General features: G+C 36.2%; 1 protein-coding gene across 4 annotated transcripts in view; it reads left to right on the forward strand.

Annotated features, from left to right (window-relative positions):
- Positions 1-362: 362 nt before the first annotated feature.
- LOC115213484 (solute carrier family 25 member 36) overlaps positions 363-21,316 on the forward strand; it is a 63,600-nt gene continuing 42,646 nt past the window's right edge. The window contains exon 1 of one of the 4 annotated variants that reach the window (XM_029782477.2): positions 363-666. In XM_029782477.2, the coding sequence (XP_029638337.1) occupies positions 626-666 (41 nt within the window). In that variant the 5' untranslated portion in view covers positions 363-625. Of the gene's footprint in view, positions 667-696; positions 846-901; positions 1,016-1,093; positions 1,226-21,316 lie in introns of those variants that run through there. The other 3 variants (XM_029782478.2, XM_029782479.2, XM_036503653.1) reach the window with 3 other exon arrangements.

Genomic DNA, 21,316 nt, shown 5'->3' on the forward strand with positions numbered 1-21,316 from the left:
TCTCTCTCTTTCCTTTACTCTCTTTCTCGTTTCTTCACTCTCTCTCTTTTTCCTTTACTCTCTTTCTCGTTTCTTCACTCTCTCTCTTTTTCCTTTACTCTCTTTCTCGTTTCTTCACTCTCTCTCTTTTTCCTTTACTCTCTTTCTCGTTTCTTCACTCTCTCTTTCTCTTTTTTTCACTCTTTCTCTCTTTCCTTTACTCTCTCTCTCTCTCTCTGACTAGTTGCCTATGTATCTACTACACACATACACACACATAGGAATCAGACATACACTATCATACACAACATGGGAACGTTCTGTTCACGTGCTCACTGCATGAATGGAGAAACTCGACCAATGGCAACGGCGGACGGCGGCATGCGCGACAGCGATTGGTCGATCGCGTACGCCGCCGACTTTCGATCTCTTAAAGCACAACAGCCTGCCGTTGATAGAAGTGTATGGGGGAAAAATACAAAAATTTATTAGTGAAGAGTCTCAGACGCATTTACACATTACATAGGGAGAGAGACCATTAGAGGAGTCTTGTATTTGAACTTCTGTCTTCTTCATATAGCCAATACTGTACCCAAAATAACTAACAAAAACACAAAATAATAACAATAAATAGAAAAGTCTGCATATGGCATCTGGAGATAATGCTGTCCATCTTTTGGCCGGAGGGTAAGAATAAATACAATATATAATAATATAATATATGATACATAATATAATATGTATATTTATGTTTATAAAAATTAGTGTTTTAACACCTGAGATGCTGTTTATTGTTTATGTTAAATGAACTTTAATTAATTAAATATGACATCTGGAGAATATGTTGTACATCTTTTGGCTGGAGGGTAAGAATAAATACAATATATAATATATAATAATATAATATGTATATTTATGTTTATAAAAATTAGTGATGTTTTAACACCTGAGACACTGTTAATTGTTTATGTTAAATGAACTTAAATTAATTAAATATGACATCTGGAGAATATGCTGTACATCTTTTGGCTGGAGGGTAAGAATAAATATAATAATATAATACATATAATAATATATGTGATACATAATAATATAATGTGATGTACACACACATACGTATATATATTTATGTTTATACAAAGGTGTGATGTTTTAACACATGAGAAGCTGTATATTGTTTATGTTAAATGAAGGTAAATTAATTAAATATGACATCTGGAGGTTATGTTCATCTTTTGGCCGGAGGGTAAGGAATATATGTGATATAATTTATAATGTACACACAGACAATATACATACGTACAAAACACATACACCAATTATATATACAGTATACACAGATAATTAACAGAATGTATACATACATATATATATAAATATATATATATATACACAAACAGTATACACATAGCTAAGGCATATACAATATACAAATAGCTAAAGCACATGTATATACAATATACACATAGATAATATACACACATTTTATATAAATAAATAATAATGTTTAACACCTGAAACGTTTTATATTCTTCAAATTACATGAAATTAATTCATTTAATAATACTATCTACTATGTCTGCACACACAGAACTGATGTATAAATATATACGTGGATAACGTTAACACCAGAGATTATCCATGTTCTTTATATATTAAATATGTAGTTAATTCATTTTATAACAGCAACAAGGAAAAAATTAAAGAAAAACGTACAGAAAACTAGAAAATTATCATTTTTTTGTACCCCTCCATCACTAGTCATAATTATGGGTGGACACCAAATGAGGGAGCGGTTTTGTTATCCAGCTCTGTTTACGAGTGACCCCTCAGTTTATGGCCACAATGTTTATATTTGCAGCATCTTTATTTAGTATCATTATATAATATACATTTATAGATATGTATAATATAAATAATAGATTTGTATGTAATACATGTATGTATGTGTATATATATATACATAATATACAGTGTAATTATTGTATGTATAGATATATAATTTTTATGATGTATATAAATTCAATTTATATTTTGTTGGATGTATGAAATGTTACATGTAATCCTGTTTCATTCATTTACTAATTATCACTTCTCATCATTAACACCGTTTATTCATTAAGTTACTCATATATTAAAATGTATTTATACATCACTATACGCTTACGAATTTATACACCCGAACCTCGTCCCCTTTTTCCTTTTTTCTTGTAAACACGAGGCACCCACCCACCAAAATCTGGGTTACACACTCAGTACATATTCAATTTGGTATATACACCCTTAATGTTAAATATATAATTTACTAATTCCCTCTATATCGTAATTCGTTTTAATCGGTTTAGCCCTCATAATGTATGTTTAATGTTTCATATATAAGTTGTGGCATCCGGTGCCGGCGATCGAGTATCGATCTGTTTTATTGCACTTCGATCTGTTTTATTACATTTCAATCTGTTTCTTTCATTTATTTTCCAAATGGTTATCTTTGCATAGAAACTCATTTGGGAATTGCATGAACGGCCCAACATCATTTTGTCTCCTGTCTAAAGCCACTACACACACCTACACACATATATATATATATATGTGGATGTATGTACATGTAAGGTGTAAATAATTAAAAATCTATAAATATTGAACTGCCCCTCATAGTATTGGCTGTGAGTGCATTACTGCAGTATTATACATACATATATACATATATATATATATATATATATATAATATATATATATATAAAGCATGTGCACAGTTGCATATTATTTAAATTTATAACATCTACATGTATATATTAACGTGCACACATTCATACATGTTCTTAATGCATTATCAATTAGGCATACATGCTGCATGCATACATTATGTTTGTGTGCAATATATATGTATTGTGTACATATGTGTATGTGTGCATTTCTCGAAGCATTTAATTTATTTAAAAATGCATTATTTTTAACAACAATTGGCCAGTAATATTTTGTATATATCATTTATATATATATATACAAAATATTACTGGCCAATTATATATATATATATATATATGTATATATACACACATATATGTATGTATATATGCATATATTTATATATTATTTATATTATATATATATTCATGTGTATGTATACATGCATATATTTATATATTATTTACATTATATATATATTCATGTGTATGTATACGTTTGTATGTACGCTTGTGTGTGTATATATATATATGTATATATACACACATATATATGTATGTATACGTTTGTATGTACGCTTGTGTGTGTATATATATATATATGTATATATACACATATATATGTATGTATATATGCATATATTTATATATTATTTACATTATATATATATTCATGTGTATGTATACGTTTGTATGTACGCTTGTGTGTGTGTGTGTATATATATTATATATATATATAATATATATATATACACACACGATGTGTGTGTGTGAACATGGATGTGTAGCTTACTGCTAATTGACATACAGAAAAAAAAAAAACATTATTATTATTACTGTTATTGTTATTATTATTATTATGTCCGTTGTGTTATTGCTAATGTCGTTGCTGGTTTCAAAATGTTAATTCCTCATCCTCCTCCCGTCTGCTCTCCTCTCCTCTCTTCTCAGCTACTCTCACACCCAAAACACACCACACACAAACACACACACAAACACACTCGCGCGCGCTTCCGACATCACCCGCCTCTTTTTTTTTTTTTATACACTTAATCACGTCTTGTTCATTTCTCCTAGTCCGACGCTCTGTCGCCTCAACCACCACCACCACCAATAATAATAGTAGTAATACTAATAATCCTTACCCCCCACCATCACCAATCTTACTGTCTGTGAGACGAACAATCCGCCCTTCACCTGCTCCGACCCCGCTTCCTTCTTCGCTGCTTCGTCTCCCACATACTTACCATTCATTTGTAGTTACCAAGCGTTGCCCTACATTTGCCCTTCACGTTCTGACCCATTGTTTACAAATACCGTTAGCTTTATTGTTATTCTTCTTCTTATTATTATTATTTTGTTGGTGTTCTCGATGCATGTATGTGTGCATGCATGCATCCTTTTTTCTTTTCTCTCTTACTCACTCGTTCTCACTTTCTCTCATTCGCTCTGTTATCCGTTACCTTTGCTCTGTCTATCCCAACAAAAGCATTTTAAGGAACAGCTACGTGGTCGATCGACCTGCTAGAAATAACAGTTAAATCTTAGGATTTATACATTAAATAATGTACATTGTGCGTGCATTTCTTCTTCTTCTCCTCCTCCACTCTGTTCTTCCTTTTCCAAAATCTATTCCAAGCCATCGAAGGGACAGTGTTACGTGGTCGATCGACGGGCAAGATATAGCAGCTAAAATTCCGTTAGGGGACAGTGTTATGTGGTCGATCGACGGGCAAGATATAGCAGCTAAAATTCCGTTAGGAGACAGTGTTACGTGGTCGATCGACGGGCAAGATATAGCAGCTAAAATTCCGTTAAGAGACAGTGTTATGTGGTCGATCGACGGGCAAGATATAGCAGCTAAAATTCCGTTAGGGGACAGAGTTACGTGGTCGATCGACGGGCAAGATATAGCAGCTAAAATTCCGTTAGGGGACAGTGTTATGTGGTCGATCGACGGGCAAGATATAGCAGCTAAAATTCCGTTAGGAGACAGTGTTATGTGGTCGATCGACGGGCAAGATATAGCAGCTAAAATTCCGTTAGGAGACAGTGTTATGTGGTCGATCGACAGGCAAGATATAGCAGCTAAAATTCTGTTAGTGGACAGTGTTACGTGGTCGATCGACGGGCAAGATATAGCAGCTAAAATTCCGTTAAAATATACTACATCGAACAATGTAGTCCTCGACACACCTATGTCTGAACGAAAATGACTGAAATTATCATTATTGCGTGACTTGCAATGTCCTTTTATTCATTGAATTTGCTCAGTAGTAAAGTTTACAATGGGATTAAACGAGGTGGACTAGGATTGAAAAAGCAACCAAACCCTCCTCAAACTAACTCCGACCGTATTTACAAAACATTTTTTGGTTATGTTCAACCAGAGTTGACCTTGTGTTCAACTTGTACTCTGTCGTACGAACTACATAAATTAAATGAAAATGGTGTGTTTTCTGTGTTTTAAGTTATTTATAAAAGCAATTTTATCATTTAAATTGAAGGATCGTTCGCTACTTTTCTGTTGTTCGTATTTATGTTACAAAGCAAAAAAAGTTGGTAGTAACTTCGAAGTTCAGACTTACTAGCTGTTGTCAGACTGTCTGGCGGATAGTAAAACTGCAACTTCGAAGTCACTGTCAGCTTTTTGCTTATGTATATAGTATCGTGATTATCATTGGCTGTTCTTTTGTCTACTCGTAGGTCAACCCGGACCGAGGTGACCTACACACAAAGCAATCTATCCATGACCATCCTGTTTTCTTTTTTCTCACATGGTGTATCCAAAACGTTTTGACTGCTATTTCTAACATGTCAAGACACCACATAAAGGCTTCTTCGGTTTTTAGTTCAATGTCAACCCTCATTGAACGAACAGACCTATCTGTGAAGGAGCACCGTGACATTTGTGGCCACCCCTGATAACTGGATGTAGCTGGAAGGGTTGTACATTGGCTGAAAATATAACATCCATTTAGTTTCGCTCTTATACGAAACTAAAGCTGCAGGTGTCCATTTTACCTTAATCCACCCTTTTCATAATGTAAGTACCAGAAAAAAGAAAAAAAAAAAAGGCCTGTGTCCAAAACATTTTATTCGTCTCTATCGTAAAAATATCCTTTGTTGAAAATCAATTATCAATTGGACAACAACAACAGCAGCAGCAATATAATTTATTACAATAACAACAATATATATGTAAGGGCAGCTAGTTGGGCTGCACATTCTGAGTTCAAATTCCGCCGAGGTGGACTTTGCCTTTCATCCTAGCAATGAAAATCGGGTCGATGTAATCGACTTAGCCCTCCCCCAAAATTTCTGGTCTTGTGCCTTTAGTAGAAAGGATTATTATTATTATTAAATACCAGTTACACACTGAGGTCGATATAATCGACTTAACCCCTTTGTCTGTCCTTGTTTGTCCCCTCTATGTTTAGCCCCTTGTGGGTAGTAAAGAAATAATAATAATTATTATTATTATTATTATTAGCAGTATAGCCCAGCATTGCTCGGGTTTGTTTTCTTTTCGACTCTTTAGAATTGGAATTTTTGAAAAGTAAAAATTTTGCATTATGTAGCTTGTTATTCTCTTTAAGTGAACATTTTTCTGGTTGAAATACACCGAAAAATGGCGACACAGCAGTCAAAATATCGTAAAAAATAGGGATTTTCATAGAAGAAAAGCACCTTTTTGATGTAAATAATTTTTGGTGTTAACATAGTCCTATTTGAATTTTTTTCTTATACGGAAGGAAGAGCAAGCCTTCTTCTATCATACTCTCAATTTTGATCAACTTGTGCTGCAGGGTCTCGGAGGAGATAGTGTTAGTTGAAGGCTACCAAACCTGCCATACACAGACAACTTCAGCTTTATATATAGAGAAATTATTATTATTATTATATCGCTTTGGCATTGCGATACCAGTACCTGGTGTTAAAGCTCAATGTACATATACTTAAGAACGAGTCATCAGTTGAGTACAAAGCAGTAGAAGGAAATTAGAATGACATAGGAATAAAAATATGTCATAGACTTCGTTAGCTTTAGAAATTCATGACAATTCTGTGTTCCTTTGTCATTCTAATTCCATATTTTAGGAATTAAACAGTCTAATTGATCGATCTCAATGCTTGAGGCTTAGAATTTTAGTTAATTGGACTCAAATGTATGAAAGACAAAAAACAAGTTCACCTGTTCCTCTTGTGGGAACGTGTACATGGTGACTCGACTGGCATGAAATAGCAGTTAAATATGCCTTAAAGCAGTAATCTCCAACCACAAACCAGCGGGGATCAAGCACCTAACAAAACAGTAAATAGTCACATAATTTAATTATTTCATACATATTCCACTTGTACTATATATATTCTCACTGCTGACTGCTATGAGTCAATCAAACTAATAAGATTTTGGAATTTATTCTTTCTGGGCCGCGTGGAATTTGGGAACCTCTGATTCAAAGTACACTTTACCGTGTGGAATAAAGAAGTGGAAACATTGGATAAATTTAACGGGATTGTCGCAGTTGACTGATTTTTGATCAAGGCTTAACTTGGTTGTTGTGTAGTTTCTTGTTAACCCCTTGTCGAGCAGAACTGTGATAAAAAAAGTGTTCCAATCGTGACCATCCATTGTTATTGTATAGGATCACATTGTTAGTTTCTTGTCGAGCAGTACTGTGCTAAAAAGTGTTCCAATCGTGACCATCCATTGTTATTGTATAGGATCACATTGTTAGTTTCTTGTCGAGCAGTACTGTGCTAAAAAGTGTTCCAATCGTGACCATCCATTGTTATTGTATAGGATCACATTGTCTGGTGTAATGATAATGATTTCTTTGTGTTTTAAAGGTGATGGCTGTTAGAATCGATGGATCGATATTTAGTTACGTCACCTAACCCCCACCGATGTCTGTTTCTTACAAGAGCTGTACTATCAACGGTGATCGCTCGACCTGTTAGAAATAGCAGCTAAATCTGACTGATTATTATATCTTACTGTTTTGAAAAGGAGAGAGCACATTAGGTAATGATTATAAAGCAATAATTTACATTCTAAGGGCGATGGCTGATAGAATTGATAGATATTTAGTTACGTCCCTTAACCTCCAACGATATCTGCTTTCTGACAAGGGAAGTACTACATGGTCGCTCTACTTGCTAGAAATAGCTAACTCTGACTAATTATAACATTTTGATGTTTTGAAAAGGTACATTAGATAATGTAATCTAACACACACATTGCTCGATAAAATCTTCGATTACAGGTCTGCTCATCTAGGACCCGATCTGATGCTGAACAAAACAAATACACTCTAATAAGCCCTCAATTTGCCTCAAAATGTATGACTTGGCTCCATATCAGAAATCAATTTTATCGATGTCTATCGTCCTTGTAGCAAATAAGGTTACTGCCAGTAATCTTTATGTTGGGGAATTTATGTGAGAGGTCACTATACTCTTGGTTCTGTGGGGGATCCTTGATTCGTTCCAAATGGCCACCCTCCCTCTATATGTCTATACTGTCGCTATTTTCTCATTCAACTCCTTCATATTTTTCTAATCTTTCTCTGTAGTTCGTCGCCTTTGTGGCAATAATAGAACAATTATTATTCATGGTGTGCACAAACGTTTTTACATTTGGAATCAATGTCCTTGGCACCGGCTCACAAACAGTTTCCTTAGATATCGAGAACCTTTCATACAACACTTTCTGTTCTCCTTAGAGCAGATTTCAGAATAAATGAAACTCTTACGGTACTTAGGGCACCCATAACAATTGGGATTCCTTTTGTAGAAACCTTCCACATTCATCGTATTACCCTACCCATGACCTGGTATTTTCCTATTTTCTCCTATTCTTTGACTGCTACATTCATATCCGTAGATATAGCCATATCTGTGATGATGCACTTCAAAAAACATTTTTTACCCTTGTCCAGAACGATGGTATCCCCTGTTCAACTTTTATCTTTTACTTGTTACAGTCATTGGACTGCGGCCTTGCTGAAGCATTGCATTGAAGGGTTCAGGCAAACAAATCGACCCATTACTTATTAACTGTGGTACTTATTCTATCGGTCTCTTTTGTCGAACTGCCAAATTATGGGAACATAAACACACACGCACACACACACATACATATATATATATAAACGATGATGATGATGATGATATATATATATACTCGATGAGCTTTTTTCAGTTTCTGTCTACCAAATTCACTCAAAGCTTTGGTCGGCCCGAGGCTATAGTAGAAGACACTTGCCCAAGGTGCCACGCAGTTGGACTGAACCCGGAACTATGTGGTTGCAATGCAAGCTTCTTACCACACAACTTTCTTGTTAATTGTTACTCCTTATATAAATCCCCACTGTTCTTCGTCTTTACATTGTCCCAAATGTTTCTGCGACCCTTGTGGCCAATAACGAAAGAATTATCATACTAAAGTACTATATGGTCGCTCTACATGCTAGAAATAGCTAACTCTGACTAATTATAACATTTTGATGTTTTGAAAATGGGAAGGCACATTAAATAATGTAGTCTAACACACACATTGCTCGATAAAATCTTCGGTTACAAGTCTGCCCGATTACAGGTCTGCTCAGCTAGGGCCTGATCTGATGCTGAACAAAACAAATACACTTCTAATAAGCCCTCAATTTGCCTCAAAATGTAATACTTGGCTCCATATCAAAAATCAATTTTATCGATGTCTATCGTCCTTGTAGCAAATAAGGTTACTACCAGTAATCTATGTCAGGGAATTCATGTGAGAAGACACTACACTCTTGGTTATAGGGGGTCATCTTGGTTCTGTGGGGATCCTTGATTCGCTCCAAATGGCCACCCTCCCTCTATATGTCTAATAATTATCATTATTATTATTACTATAACATAATTATCAGTGAGTTTATGGTTTGCTTTTCTTCATTTTCGTTTTTCAAGAAGGACTTAAGAGGATCAAATTGTGTGTGTGGAAGGTTTGAGTAGTATTTAGCACGAGAACAGCAGATGTTTTTGTTAACCTTACTGTGAATCAGAAAGGAGAAGAAAACGGCAAATGTTTATACTTAGATGCATACTGTTGACATGCAATTTACGTTTTGTTAATTAAACACAAATCAATCAAAAAGTGGAATTATAATGCTGCATATTGTGTGTGTTTGTATGTGTATTTGCTAACCTTGTTGCTTCTGTATTTTATGGAATGTTCCGTCTAGTCACAATATATATTCGTTAATAGCTTAGATTATATTGTAGTCTTGTTTTGGCCCAATCCACACGGAACATACCAAAAACATTCCAGATTACATTGTTGTGTCCATATTATAGCCACATGTTACTCTCGTCCATTTTCTCATTTCTGTAAGGGATTTTTTTTTTGAGATAGAGAGGGTGATTAATCGGATCTTTTCGGTTTGAACGGCAGTTTTTAAAAATAATTTCCACGTAACTTAAACACTTTTAAACTTCGTATACTGGTAGAATGTGTTTATAAAACATCTTTTTCTCTTGGCTTTATTGAGAAAATTCTATAGTTTGTAAGATATTTGTTGTTGTTTTTCTTCAATTTCTGCAATTTCAACTAATCAATGACGTCTATTGAGCTGAAAACATTCTGTGCCGTATGAATATGTCCCTCATTTAAGAAACAGATTGCGTTTGCTTACATTTGTGAAGAAAAAAAAGATACCCTTCCCCCCACCTCCACCCCTAAAACAGATTGAAATGCAATAGATCGATACTAAGGTCATAATTATGGGTGACAATTTCATATGACACCCCTAGAAAAAACTGCCGTTCAAACCAAAAAGATCCTATTAATCTGTTATTTATTTCTCGCAGATCGAGCAGAATTATTTTGTAACTCCCTTGTTTACACTCGGTGTGGATGTGTGTGATCATGGATTTAACGCCCACTTATCCATGCTTGCATAGGTCGGACGAGATTTATTAAGACAGTTTTTATACAGCTGGATGCTCTTCATGTTGCTAACCCTCATCTCTTTCCACGCAACGTCAGACATATTTTCAAAGAATATTGAAAATTAACGACACCGCTTGTATGGCAGTGGCACTCATTTCCAACAGTCTTGCAGTGTCAAGGTGGGATCATAAACACACACACACACCCACGATGGGCTTCTTTAAGTTTCCGTCTACCAAATCCACTTACAAGGCTTTGATCTGATTCGGACTGAACTCACGACCATTTGGTTGGAAAGCAAGAGTTCTTATCCACACAGCCATACCTGAGCCTGTGTGGATAAATTCACATTTCTCATTGTAACTAATCGATTCGCATCAGTAAATAAACAAGTTCACGGTATAATAAATGAAAATTCACAGAATTATTGTACCGTGAAAAAGTAGGTTTCGTAGAGTACCATCATGATGAACACAATTATAGAGAGAGTGGTTGAGGTGACCTGCTTACAAGGAACGTTGGATAAATAAATAGGATTGATGATGTCTGTTATTTATCTTGCGAACAATTTGTGCTTTTGCAATTAAGCAAAGAGTTTTGTTTTTAAGTAATTAAGGAAGCTTCCCTTCTTCACAGCTCAAATAATTTATTCCATTTATAAGCTTGCCTGTATTCTGTTTGCCGACACTGACCCCATCTTTCGCTAGTGCTGCGGTTACTACTATTTCACTGCACTGGACTACGAAATGTAAACTATAAGAACCTAATATTGTTTATACACAAACATTAGACACAGATAGATAGACGGATGGCTGGACATAGACACACAGATAGAGACATATATATATATATATACATACAGACATAGCTAGACGGATAAATAAATAGATTTTTATCTCGTTTTCAAAAACGTTCGATGCATTATTCAATCCTTATATCAGATACTCCGTATTGAAGACTGCATAAATTAAGCACAATATTCTTTCTGTCTTTTAATGTGAATTGAGGAATATATATTCACTTGCTATTTTTAGCATGTTAATCGACCCCGAATCGGCTCCATCCAGTCGTTTGCCTTTTATTTGTATTGTAATGCACTGTCATGTTGGCCCTGTAGCTCTTACCTTGTGACGGATCATATATTAAGCCAGTGATATTACACATAGATTTATTATTTATGTTGTCTGGGTCTGATAAAGCCTCTTCATTGATAAGTTATATAACGTCTTATCTCCCTGCAGACGGTTTTCGTTCGCCATTTCGCTAAGTTTTTTCGGGCCCATCTCTATTCATCACACGTTTCTTCTAATCTGTTCGTCTGTTGTACTTATAAACACAAAAGTCTGTATACATGTGTGTCTACTAATGTCCTTGTATGCACAAGTGTATAACTTTCCTTTTCACACACACGCTTACACAGTATGTATGTTTACATATGTGCGCACATAGATACAACATTCGGTTGTGAAGGGCAGTGCCCTAGACCAGTGTTTTTCAACCAGGGTTCCGTACAGTCCAGGGGTTCCGCAAGAAGTTACAAAAATGCTAAAATCGACAGTAATTTTTGTTTCTCCTGTGCAGATATGTGTGCATAAGACTATTAAATTATTGCACAGGGGTTCCTCGAGCCAGTGGAATGTTTCCTTGGGGGTCAAAGGTTGAAAAGCACTGCCCTAGACTGTCCTTAAATAAGCATGAACCAAAACAAATCCCAAAACCTGTCTACGTGTGTGTTTGTATGTATGCGCTTATACTCACGCATGTGTGTGTGCATATATAATGGGTCTGTTTGAATGTATGTATAGTTATGTAGTTCTGTGTGTGTGTATATATCCATAGGCGTTACGAAGGGTATTCAACCGTAGGAACCATGCCAAATCAGACTGGAGTCTAGGACAGCCCTGATCAAACCGTCCAACCCATGCCAGCATGGACAACAGACGTTAAATGAGGATGATGATGATATATAAGCTCGTTATGTATGAAATGTGTATACACATAGCATATATATGCAAGCGCATACACATATATTATAAGTATACATATAAACCGGTGTATTTATGTATGTATATGCCAGACATGTAAATACACACGCATGCATATGTTTGTGTATGTATAATTGAAATAATTGTACACAAGTGTTTATATATCGTCATTATTTGTGCTGCCGGGCGAAATGCTTAGAAGTATTTCGTCTGCCGCTGCGTTCTGAGTTCAAATTCTACCGAGGTCGACTTTGCCCTTCATCCTTTCGGGGTTGATTAAATAAGTACCAGTTACACACTGGGGGTCGATGTAATCGACTCAATCCCCTTGTTTGTCCTCTCTGTGTTTAGCCCCCTTGTGGGTAGTAAAGAAATAGGTATTTGTGCTATTATCCGTCGGTACCATTCTTTGTTATTAATCTTATAAAACCCCTTACTGAGCAGACATTATTTTAAACGTGAACATTTTGACTTTCTTTCCTGACACAGTGTAAGTAGGACGAACCTATCTGATATGTCCCTTTTTCGAAGACTCTTCCGTTGCTATATCTAGCTTAATTCGATCATTTCTACCAGTTCCCTCTTTCATTTTGTTAATCGCGGTCATGTCGTTGTTGTTGTTGATTTTTGCTAACCCATTTCGTTTCCGTTTGTAAAACCTCTGGTCACCAAGAATTTTGCTCCATCACCGAATACACTCAATACTTATTAATGTATCCTCACTGTCTCCTGTACCTAGCTCCATATTTTGCCAGTTTTATCAAACACCACTTTACCCAACCCCTTTTTTTTTGTCTCCATTACTTCTTCGCCCATGAGAAACACTAACAGAACACCAACGAAACAGCAATAAACTACAGTTCTTCTGCCCTAACCCTTTTCCATAACCGGTTTCTGGTGCCCATTTGACTGTCTTTCAGAGAAAGTATATCAAACCTGAAAGTACTTGTTCGTCAATTTTTTTTAAATATATCTTTAATGTATTTTTTTTAGTTGAATCGCTTATGTTTATGTACTGTACGTATGTATGGATAAGTGTATGTATGTGTGTGTTTATGTGCAATTGTGTGTATAATTTGTGTATGTATAACACTTGCCCATAAACACACACAGACACAAATACAAATATACATATATGCAAATGAACACATTTACATACACATAATATAAGCAAGTCAGCTGCCGAAAAATAATTAAAGAAATACAAATTTTTTTTTTACGGAAACTGTCGAACATTTACTTTCACTTTCGATATACTCTCTCCGAAAAATTAGCCCCTCTCCCCTCCTCCTCATTTTCCTGCTAACCTTTTCACAGACATCTCACAGTCAAAATTATGAGGAGCTTGTGACGCCCATACACTTTACATAGTATAGTGTTGTTATTGTAACAGTCTCGTTTGGGTTGTTTATTATATGTATGGTAATAATAATGGCTGGCAAAGCAGTGTGTCGGTATTTTTATCTATTGATATTCAGCGTCATCGATCGATCGAGCTTTATAAACCAGTAAACATGTCTGGGAACCTGCTTCTATATTTTCAACCTCTTTCTCCCCTCAAACCCCCTCCAGTTATGTCTGTAGCTTGCAACAATTACGTGTTTGTATGGTGCTTTGCCTGGCTGAATTTGCGCAGTGAATGAGTAAGTTGATTTGAATGAATGAACGAATGAATATATATATATGAATGGATATATATATATATATATATATATGTGTGTGTGTATGTGTGTGTATATATAGTAAAAATTATCAACGTTTAAAACTTGTTTTTGCCCACCTTCCACCAATCGCCACCCTTTTTGCTGTTCACATGAGAAAACTAAGTTTTTTTCTTTAGCATACTTGATACTGTGTGTGTGTGTGTATTTTGACTTGGTTTGTTTCAGTCATTGGACTGGCCATGCTGGGGCACTGCCTTGAAAGGTTTAAGTCGAACAAATCAACCCCAGTGCTTATTCTATCGGTCTCTTTTGGTGAACCTCTAAGTTACACGAACATAAACAAACCCATACCGATTGTCAATCTATCTTGTGGAGACTATCATAGATAGATACATACATACACACACATACATGCATACATACACACACACATACATACATGCATACATACACACATACATACACACACACATACATGCATACACACACACATACATATAACGAGCGTCTTTCAGTTTCCGTCTACTCGAGGCTTTTTAGTCGGCTCGAAGCTATATTAGAAGACACCCCAGGTGTTACGTAGTAGAAGTGAACCCGCGACCACGCAGTTGGAAAGCTACGGAACACGAGTTTATTTTTAATATTTATAATAATCAGTGAGCCTGAACGATTCATCTTTGGTATTCGTAAACACGGAGTATGGCATGCATTCGTTCGTGCGTCGATATGCTTAAATTACATAACATCTGTGATAATTAATAAATCGATTTTCTACGAAAAAAAAAAAAATAAAATAAAAAGATCGATACGACTTGTTTTAGTGAAAGGTTGATAGCCAAGTTTGCTATTTTAAAAGTTTCACATTTATATCGAACCGAAAGGTAAACGTCCTTAGCGTTATTTCCGATATGGATTGTACAAGAAACTAGTTTCTGAAGGTAGCGGCATTTCGCCTGTCACTACTGCGTTCTGAGTTCAAATTCCGCCGTGGTCGACTTTGCCTTTCATCATTCCGGGGTCGATGAAATAAGAACCAGTTACTCACTGGGGTCGATATAATCGACTTAATCCGTTTGTCTGTCCCCTTGTTTGTCGATGTAATCGACTTGGCTCCCTCCACCCCTAAATTTTGGGCCTTGTGCCTATAATAGAAAAAGGATTAAGCTGGTTTCTGGGATATAAATTTTGATGGAAGATTTAAATTTAGAGCTTTTAAACCAAGAAGTAGGTGCCATTTCAGGCGGGTCAGTGTTTGTGATCAAGAGTCAAAACCACTAAGAAGTAGGTGCCATTTCAGGCGGGTCAGTGTTTGTGATCAAGAGTCAAAACCACTACACTTGCCAGTTAAACAAACATTGAGCTAGCGTATTTTTCTTTCCTTTTTTTTTTTTTTAAGGTGCGCCCTCAACCTTGCTTTTGTTCAATGAATGCTCTTTTGATGACTGATGTTACAATCCCTCATATTTCACTATGTACTTCTTCCTTGTCATACAAAAAAAAATAATAAATCACGAGAATGAACTATGAATGAACGAAGCGGGGTGTTGCTGTTCACGTGTTCACTTCATGAACTTTCAGTTCTATTAACTTGGAGGGTATATACAAAAAAATAAATAAAATAAAGTTTTTAAAAAACCCATTCAGCTATGTGTTTGAAATAGAGCTGACTTAGGTTTTATCACAGTGGAAGTATCAGATATATTTTTTAGTTCACGAGTAACCGTTGAAACTGGAATAATTACGAGTATTCTTATTTGAAGTGCAGGCAGCCACACACTATATATTTATATATATGTATGCACAAGTTTGTAATTCTATATTATATAGTTCATTGTGTCAAGTACATTTTTTTTTTAATCAGACATAAATAAGCAACTCTGCACTCTATTAGGATAATCGTTTCCTGTATATTTAGCTCTGTTGATGATGCAATTTTTATGCTGTGTTTCAAAGTTTGCATTGAAACCGCTATACTCAGTAGCAGTAGTTACGAAATTAGGGTTCGTTGACCTAATCTGGCCAGATGAACATGTTTAGGGATTAAAAAAAAAAGAAAGACTGGATTTTTTCGGTTTGAACGGCAGTTTTTTCTAGCGGTGTCATATGAAATTGTCACCCATAGTTATGTCCCTAGTATCGATCTATTGCATTTCAATCTGGGTTAGGGGGAAGGGTGTCTTTTTTTTTCTTCAGAAATGTAAATAAACCCAATCTGTTTCTTAAACGAGGGACATATTCATACGGCACAGAATGTTTTCAGCTCAATAGACGTCATTGATTGGTTGAAATTGCAAAAATAGAAAAAAAAACCAAATATCTTACAAACTATAGAATTTTCTCAATAAAGCCAAGAAAAAAAGATGTTTTATAAAAACATTCTACCAGTATACGAAGTTTAAAAGTGTTTAGTTACGTACTCTTTTACTCTTTACTCTTTTACTTGTTTCAGTCATTTGACTGCGGCCATGCTGGAGCACCGCCTTTAGTCGAGCAAATCGACCCCGGGACTTATTCTTTGTAAGCCCAGTACTTATTCTATCGGTCTCTTTTGCCGAACCGCTAAGTGACGGGGACGTAAACACACCAGCATCGGTTGTCAAACGATATTGGGGGGACAAACACAGACACACAAACACACACACACACATATACATATATATACATATATACGACAGGCTTCTTTCAGTTTCCGTATACCAAATCCACTCACAAGACATTGGTCGGCCCGGGGCTGTAGCAGAAGACACTTGCCCAAGATGCCACGCAGTGAGACTGAACCCGGAACCATGTGGTTGGTTAGCAAGCTACTTACCACACAGCCACTCCTGCGCCTCTGCCGGTCAAACTGAAAAGATCCCTGTTTTTCAAAATTTGCATTGAAACCGCTATACTCATTGGCAGTAGTTAGGAAATTACAGCCCCGTTGACCAAATCTGGCCAGATTAACATGTTTAGGGATTAAAAAGAAAAAAGACTTGACCGGAAGTGATAACTGACACCCCGTAATTTTATGTAAACAGGCCTAAATAATACAATAATCCCTCGACTATCGCGGGTGTTACGTTCCAAAATTCTCCGTGATAAGTGAAAATCCGCGAAGTAGAAACAGTACTGTATTGTATATATTTTTTAATTATTTTTTAGAATTTGTATATATTTATTTCGGCGATCTTTCGGTACAAGTACCATAACTGCCAATTGTAAACCTACGTGGGTTTATTTACAGTTCTGAAGGAAAAAGAAACCCTTTTCCCCCTAACCCTAACCTCATATATATATATATATATATATATATATAAAACTTTACGGAAAGTGACGATCTTCTTCTTCAAATGTAAACAGACTTGGCAGTTATGGTACTTGTACCGAAAGATGGCCTTTCTTTCAAATGCAAAACAACACCACGAAGGAATCGACGTAAACTTAAATAATAAACCGCGATATGGCAAGGGATTACTGTATAGCCAATAATATAACCACGTATACATACATACATACATACATATGCTTGCATACATTATATGGCAAAAGTAAAGAATACGTACACCCAGTATTTAGGGTTAGGGTTTTTGTTGCGCCAAAAACGAGTGGTGTACATATTCTTTACCTCCGCCTATTATATAAAATGGAAACCATCACATGCTGGGTATAATAATTTGGAGCAGTGTACCTCAGCTGCTATTTTTGAAATATTTAAAATATTACATGAAAGTTCTACAGGTTCTACACCCGAAACTCCCTGTGTCCGCGGCACAATGAGGGAGCTGAGTTTATAAAATTTAATGATTTCAATAGTTGAGCTTAATGGAACGTCACTGTTGTAACTTCAGGTCAACTTTAATTTTTTTTTTTTTTAAACCCCTCAGCTGTATCTTAACCGTCTGACCTGTGGTTTAGCCCTCCAACTTAGGCTAATTAAATATAACTTCAGTTTGTAAAAATTGTAGGCAGGAGTGGCTGTTTGGTAAGGAGCTTGCTTACCAGCTACATAGTTCCGGGTTCAGTCCCACTGCGTGGCGCCTTGGGCAAGTGTCTTCTACTATAGCCTTGGGCCAACCAAAGTTTTGTGAGTGGATTAAGCCCGTCGTATATATATGTTTATATATATATATATATGTGTGTGTGTATATGTTTGTGTGTCAGTGTTTGTCCCCACACCATCGCTTGACAACCGATGCTGGTGTGTTTAGATTCGCCATCACTTAGCGGTTTGGCAAAAGAGACCGATAGAATAAGTACTAGGCTTACAAAGAATAAGTCCTTGGGTTGATTTGATTCGACTAAAGGCGGTGCTCCAGCATGGCCACAGTGAAATGACTGAGACAAGTAAAAGAATTTCTATTGCCATCTTTTACTTTTTTTCAGTCATTTGGACTGTGGCCATGCTGGGGCACCGGCTTAAAGAGCTTTTAGTCAAACAGATCGATTCCAGTACTTATTTCTTGAGTTAAAGTGTGGTATTTTATCAGTTTCTTATGCTGAATCGCTAAGTTACAAAGACATAAATATACCAGCACTGGTTGCCAAGCACTAGTAGAGTGACAAACACAGACACATTCCGATTTTATGTTCATTTGCGTCGTATTTCCTTCATTTTAAGAGGTGATGTTTTAGTAATTATAGTGTGGGGGCGGACATCTATTGCCTTGTATGTGGTGGTGGTGGGGGGTTCATTTTATTTCTCTCCCAAGACAAATATTTCCAATTTGGGTCACTGCAAAAAACTGTTTGCTGACCTCAGGCCTATACACAGTAGCAGAAACACCAACAGAAAAGATATGTGCTGAGTATTACATTCTTTTATGATTTGTGCATTGTTTCAATTTCCACGAAGAAGAAATAATGAAAGGCTAATTCCAAGAATGTAGACATCCCGTAGGCAGCGTTTTATGTTTTAAAATATTTCGATTGAACATGGAAGGCTAAGTATATACTACTGGCCACTTATTTGAATCACAAAATTAAGGCTACTAAGCAGGAGTGGCTGTGTGGTAAAAGCTTGCTTTTCAACTACATGGTTCCAAGTTCAGTCCCACTGTGTGACACTTTGAGTAAATGTCTTTTATTACTGCCATTGACTGACCAAAGCCTTGTGGGTGGATTTGGTAGCTGGAAACTGAAATAAGCCTATTGTGTATGTGTATACATTTCTTTACTACCCACAAGGGGCTAAACACAGAGGAGACAAACAAGGACAGACAAATGGATTAAGTCGATTACATCGACCCCAGTGTGTAACTGGTACTTAATTTATCGACCTCGAAAGGATGAAAGATAGTCGACCTCGGCGGAATTTGAGCCCAGAACGTAACGGCAGACGAAATACGGCTACGCATTTCGCCTGGCGTGCTAACGTTTCTAGCAGCTCACCGTGTATGTGTATATATATGATGGGCCCTCGCATTGAAGATGGCGTATGAATCATTCAGGTTTTGCTGAGTCACCTGCACAAATGATTTGTTAATGGTGATCAAGTGTTCGTGCCACATAATTAATTCACTCTCTCCATCAAATCGACGTTGTCTAAACAGGTGTGTTGTACCATGCTTCATGTGTCAAAGTGATCAAAGAGCACTGTGAGATGAAGTGATTTGCACAGGAATGCAACGTACCACCCAGTCCAGGAATTGAAATCACAATCTTCCAATCGTGACTGCAACACCCTAACCATTAAGTCATTTATATAATGTACGTGTGCAATCTTCTATGTTTGCCCCCCACCACTACTTGACAATCGGTGTTGGTGTGTTTACATCCCCCATAACTTAGCAGTTGAGCAAAAGAGACTGATAGAATAAATATTGGGTTCAATTTATTCAACTAAAAGGTTTTCACCTACTTTCCATGATTACATGTCAGGTGATACAGTTCTATATTTAAGAGATGAGGAATTATGTGTGTGTATGTATATGTACATATGTGTGTATGTATGAATATGTGTATGTATATGTATAGATATATATATATATGTATGTGTGTGTATGAATATATATATATATATTGGAGAACGGACGTTAAACGATGATGATGATATATATATATATATAAATGGGGGAATGTTAAATATTCCCTATTATTTTTGCAAGCTATATGGAACACAATGACGACAGCATGTACCAGTGAATGCGTATTAACACTTTTGCACTAACCCACCTAATTTTCACGATTTCAGGCGTAAGCAGAAAGGAATCAAAAACTGCAACCGTGTCAATTACTACCTGCATCTAAACACAGTATGGTTCTAATTTGGTTTAGATTATCTGTTTTGCACATCCATTTCTTTGGCATCATTTTGCAAGGATGTTGGTGTTGTTATCTTTAGCCAAATATAAAACGTCTTTGATGTCTTCACTTCTCTACCAAGCAAAACAAATTAGTTGTGTAGTTTTCAGGTTATTTACGTATTTTGTTTTCTCCAGTCCTTCTGCACTTGCATATTTTGGTTTTTATAGTACAGGAATATATCATTTGCATTTGGTGTATTTTGAAGTAGGTTAGCTCTGCGCAGCTTGTGTGCTCACAAGTATCACTTCTCAGTATTTACTCCTTTTACCACCACTCTTTTACTCTTTTACTTGTTGCAGTCATTTGACTGCGGCCATGCTGGAGCACCACCTTTAGTTGAGCAAATCGACCCCAGGACTTATTCTTTGTAAGCCCAGTACTTATTCTATCGGTCTCTTTTACAGGGACTTAAACACACCAGCATTGGTTGTCAAGCGATGTTGAGGGGACAAACACAGGCACACAAACACACACACACACACATATATATATATATATATATATATATATATATATATATATATGAATATACATATATAACGACGGGCTTCTTTCAGTTTCTGTCTACCAAATCCACTCACAAGGCTTTGGTCGGCCCGAGGTTATAATAGAAGACACTTGCCCAAGGTGCCGCTCAGTGGGACTGAACCCGGAACCATGCAGTTGATAAGCAAGCTACTTACCACACAGCCACTCCTGTGCCATTAAGGAGAAAGGTATTAATATCACATTTACTGTGAATAACCCTAACTTGATGCAGCCTCTCCTGGCTTGCCAGTCC

This window comes from Octopus sinensis, linkage group LG6, assembly GCF_006345805.1.
Source record: "Octopus sinensis linkage group LG6, ASM634580v1, whole genome shotgun sequence".
Classification (NCBI taxonomy): domain Eukaryota; kingdom Metazoa; phylum Mollusca; class Cephalopoda; order Octopoda; family Octopodidae; genus Octopus; species Octopus sinensis.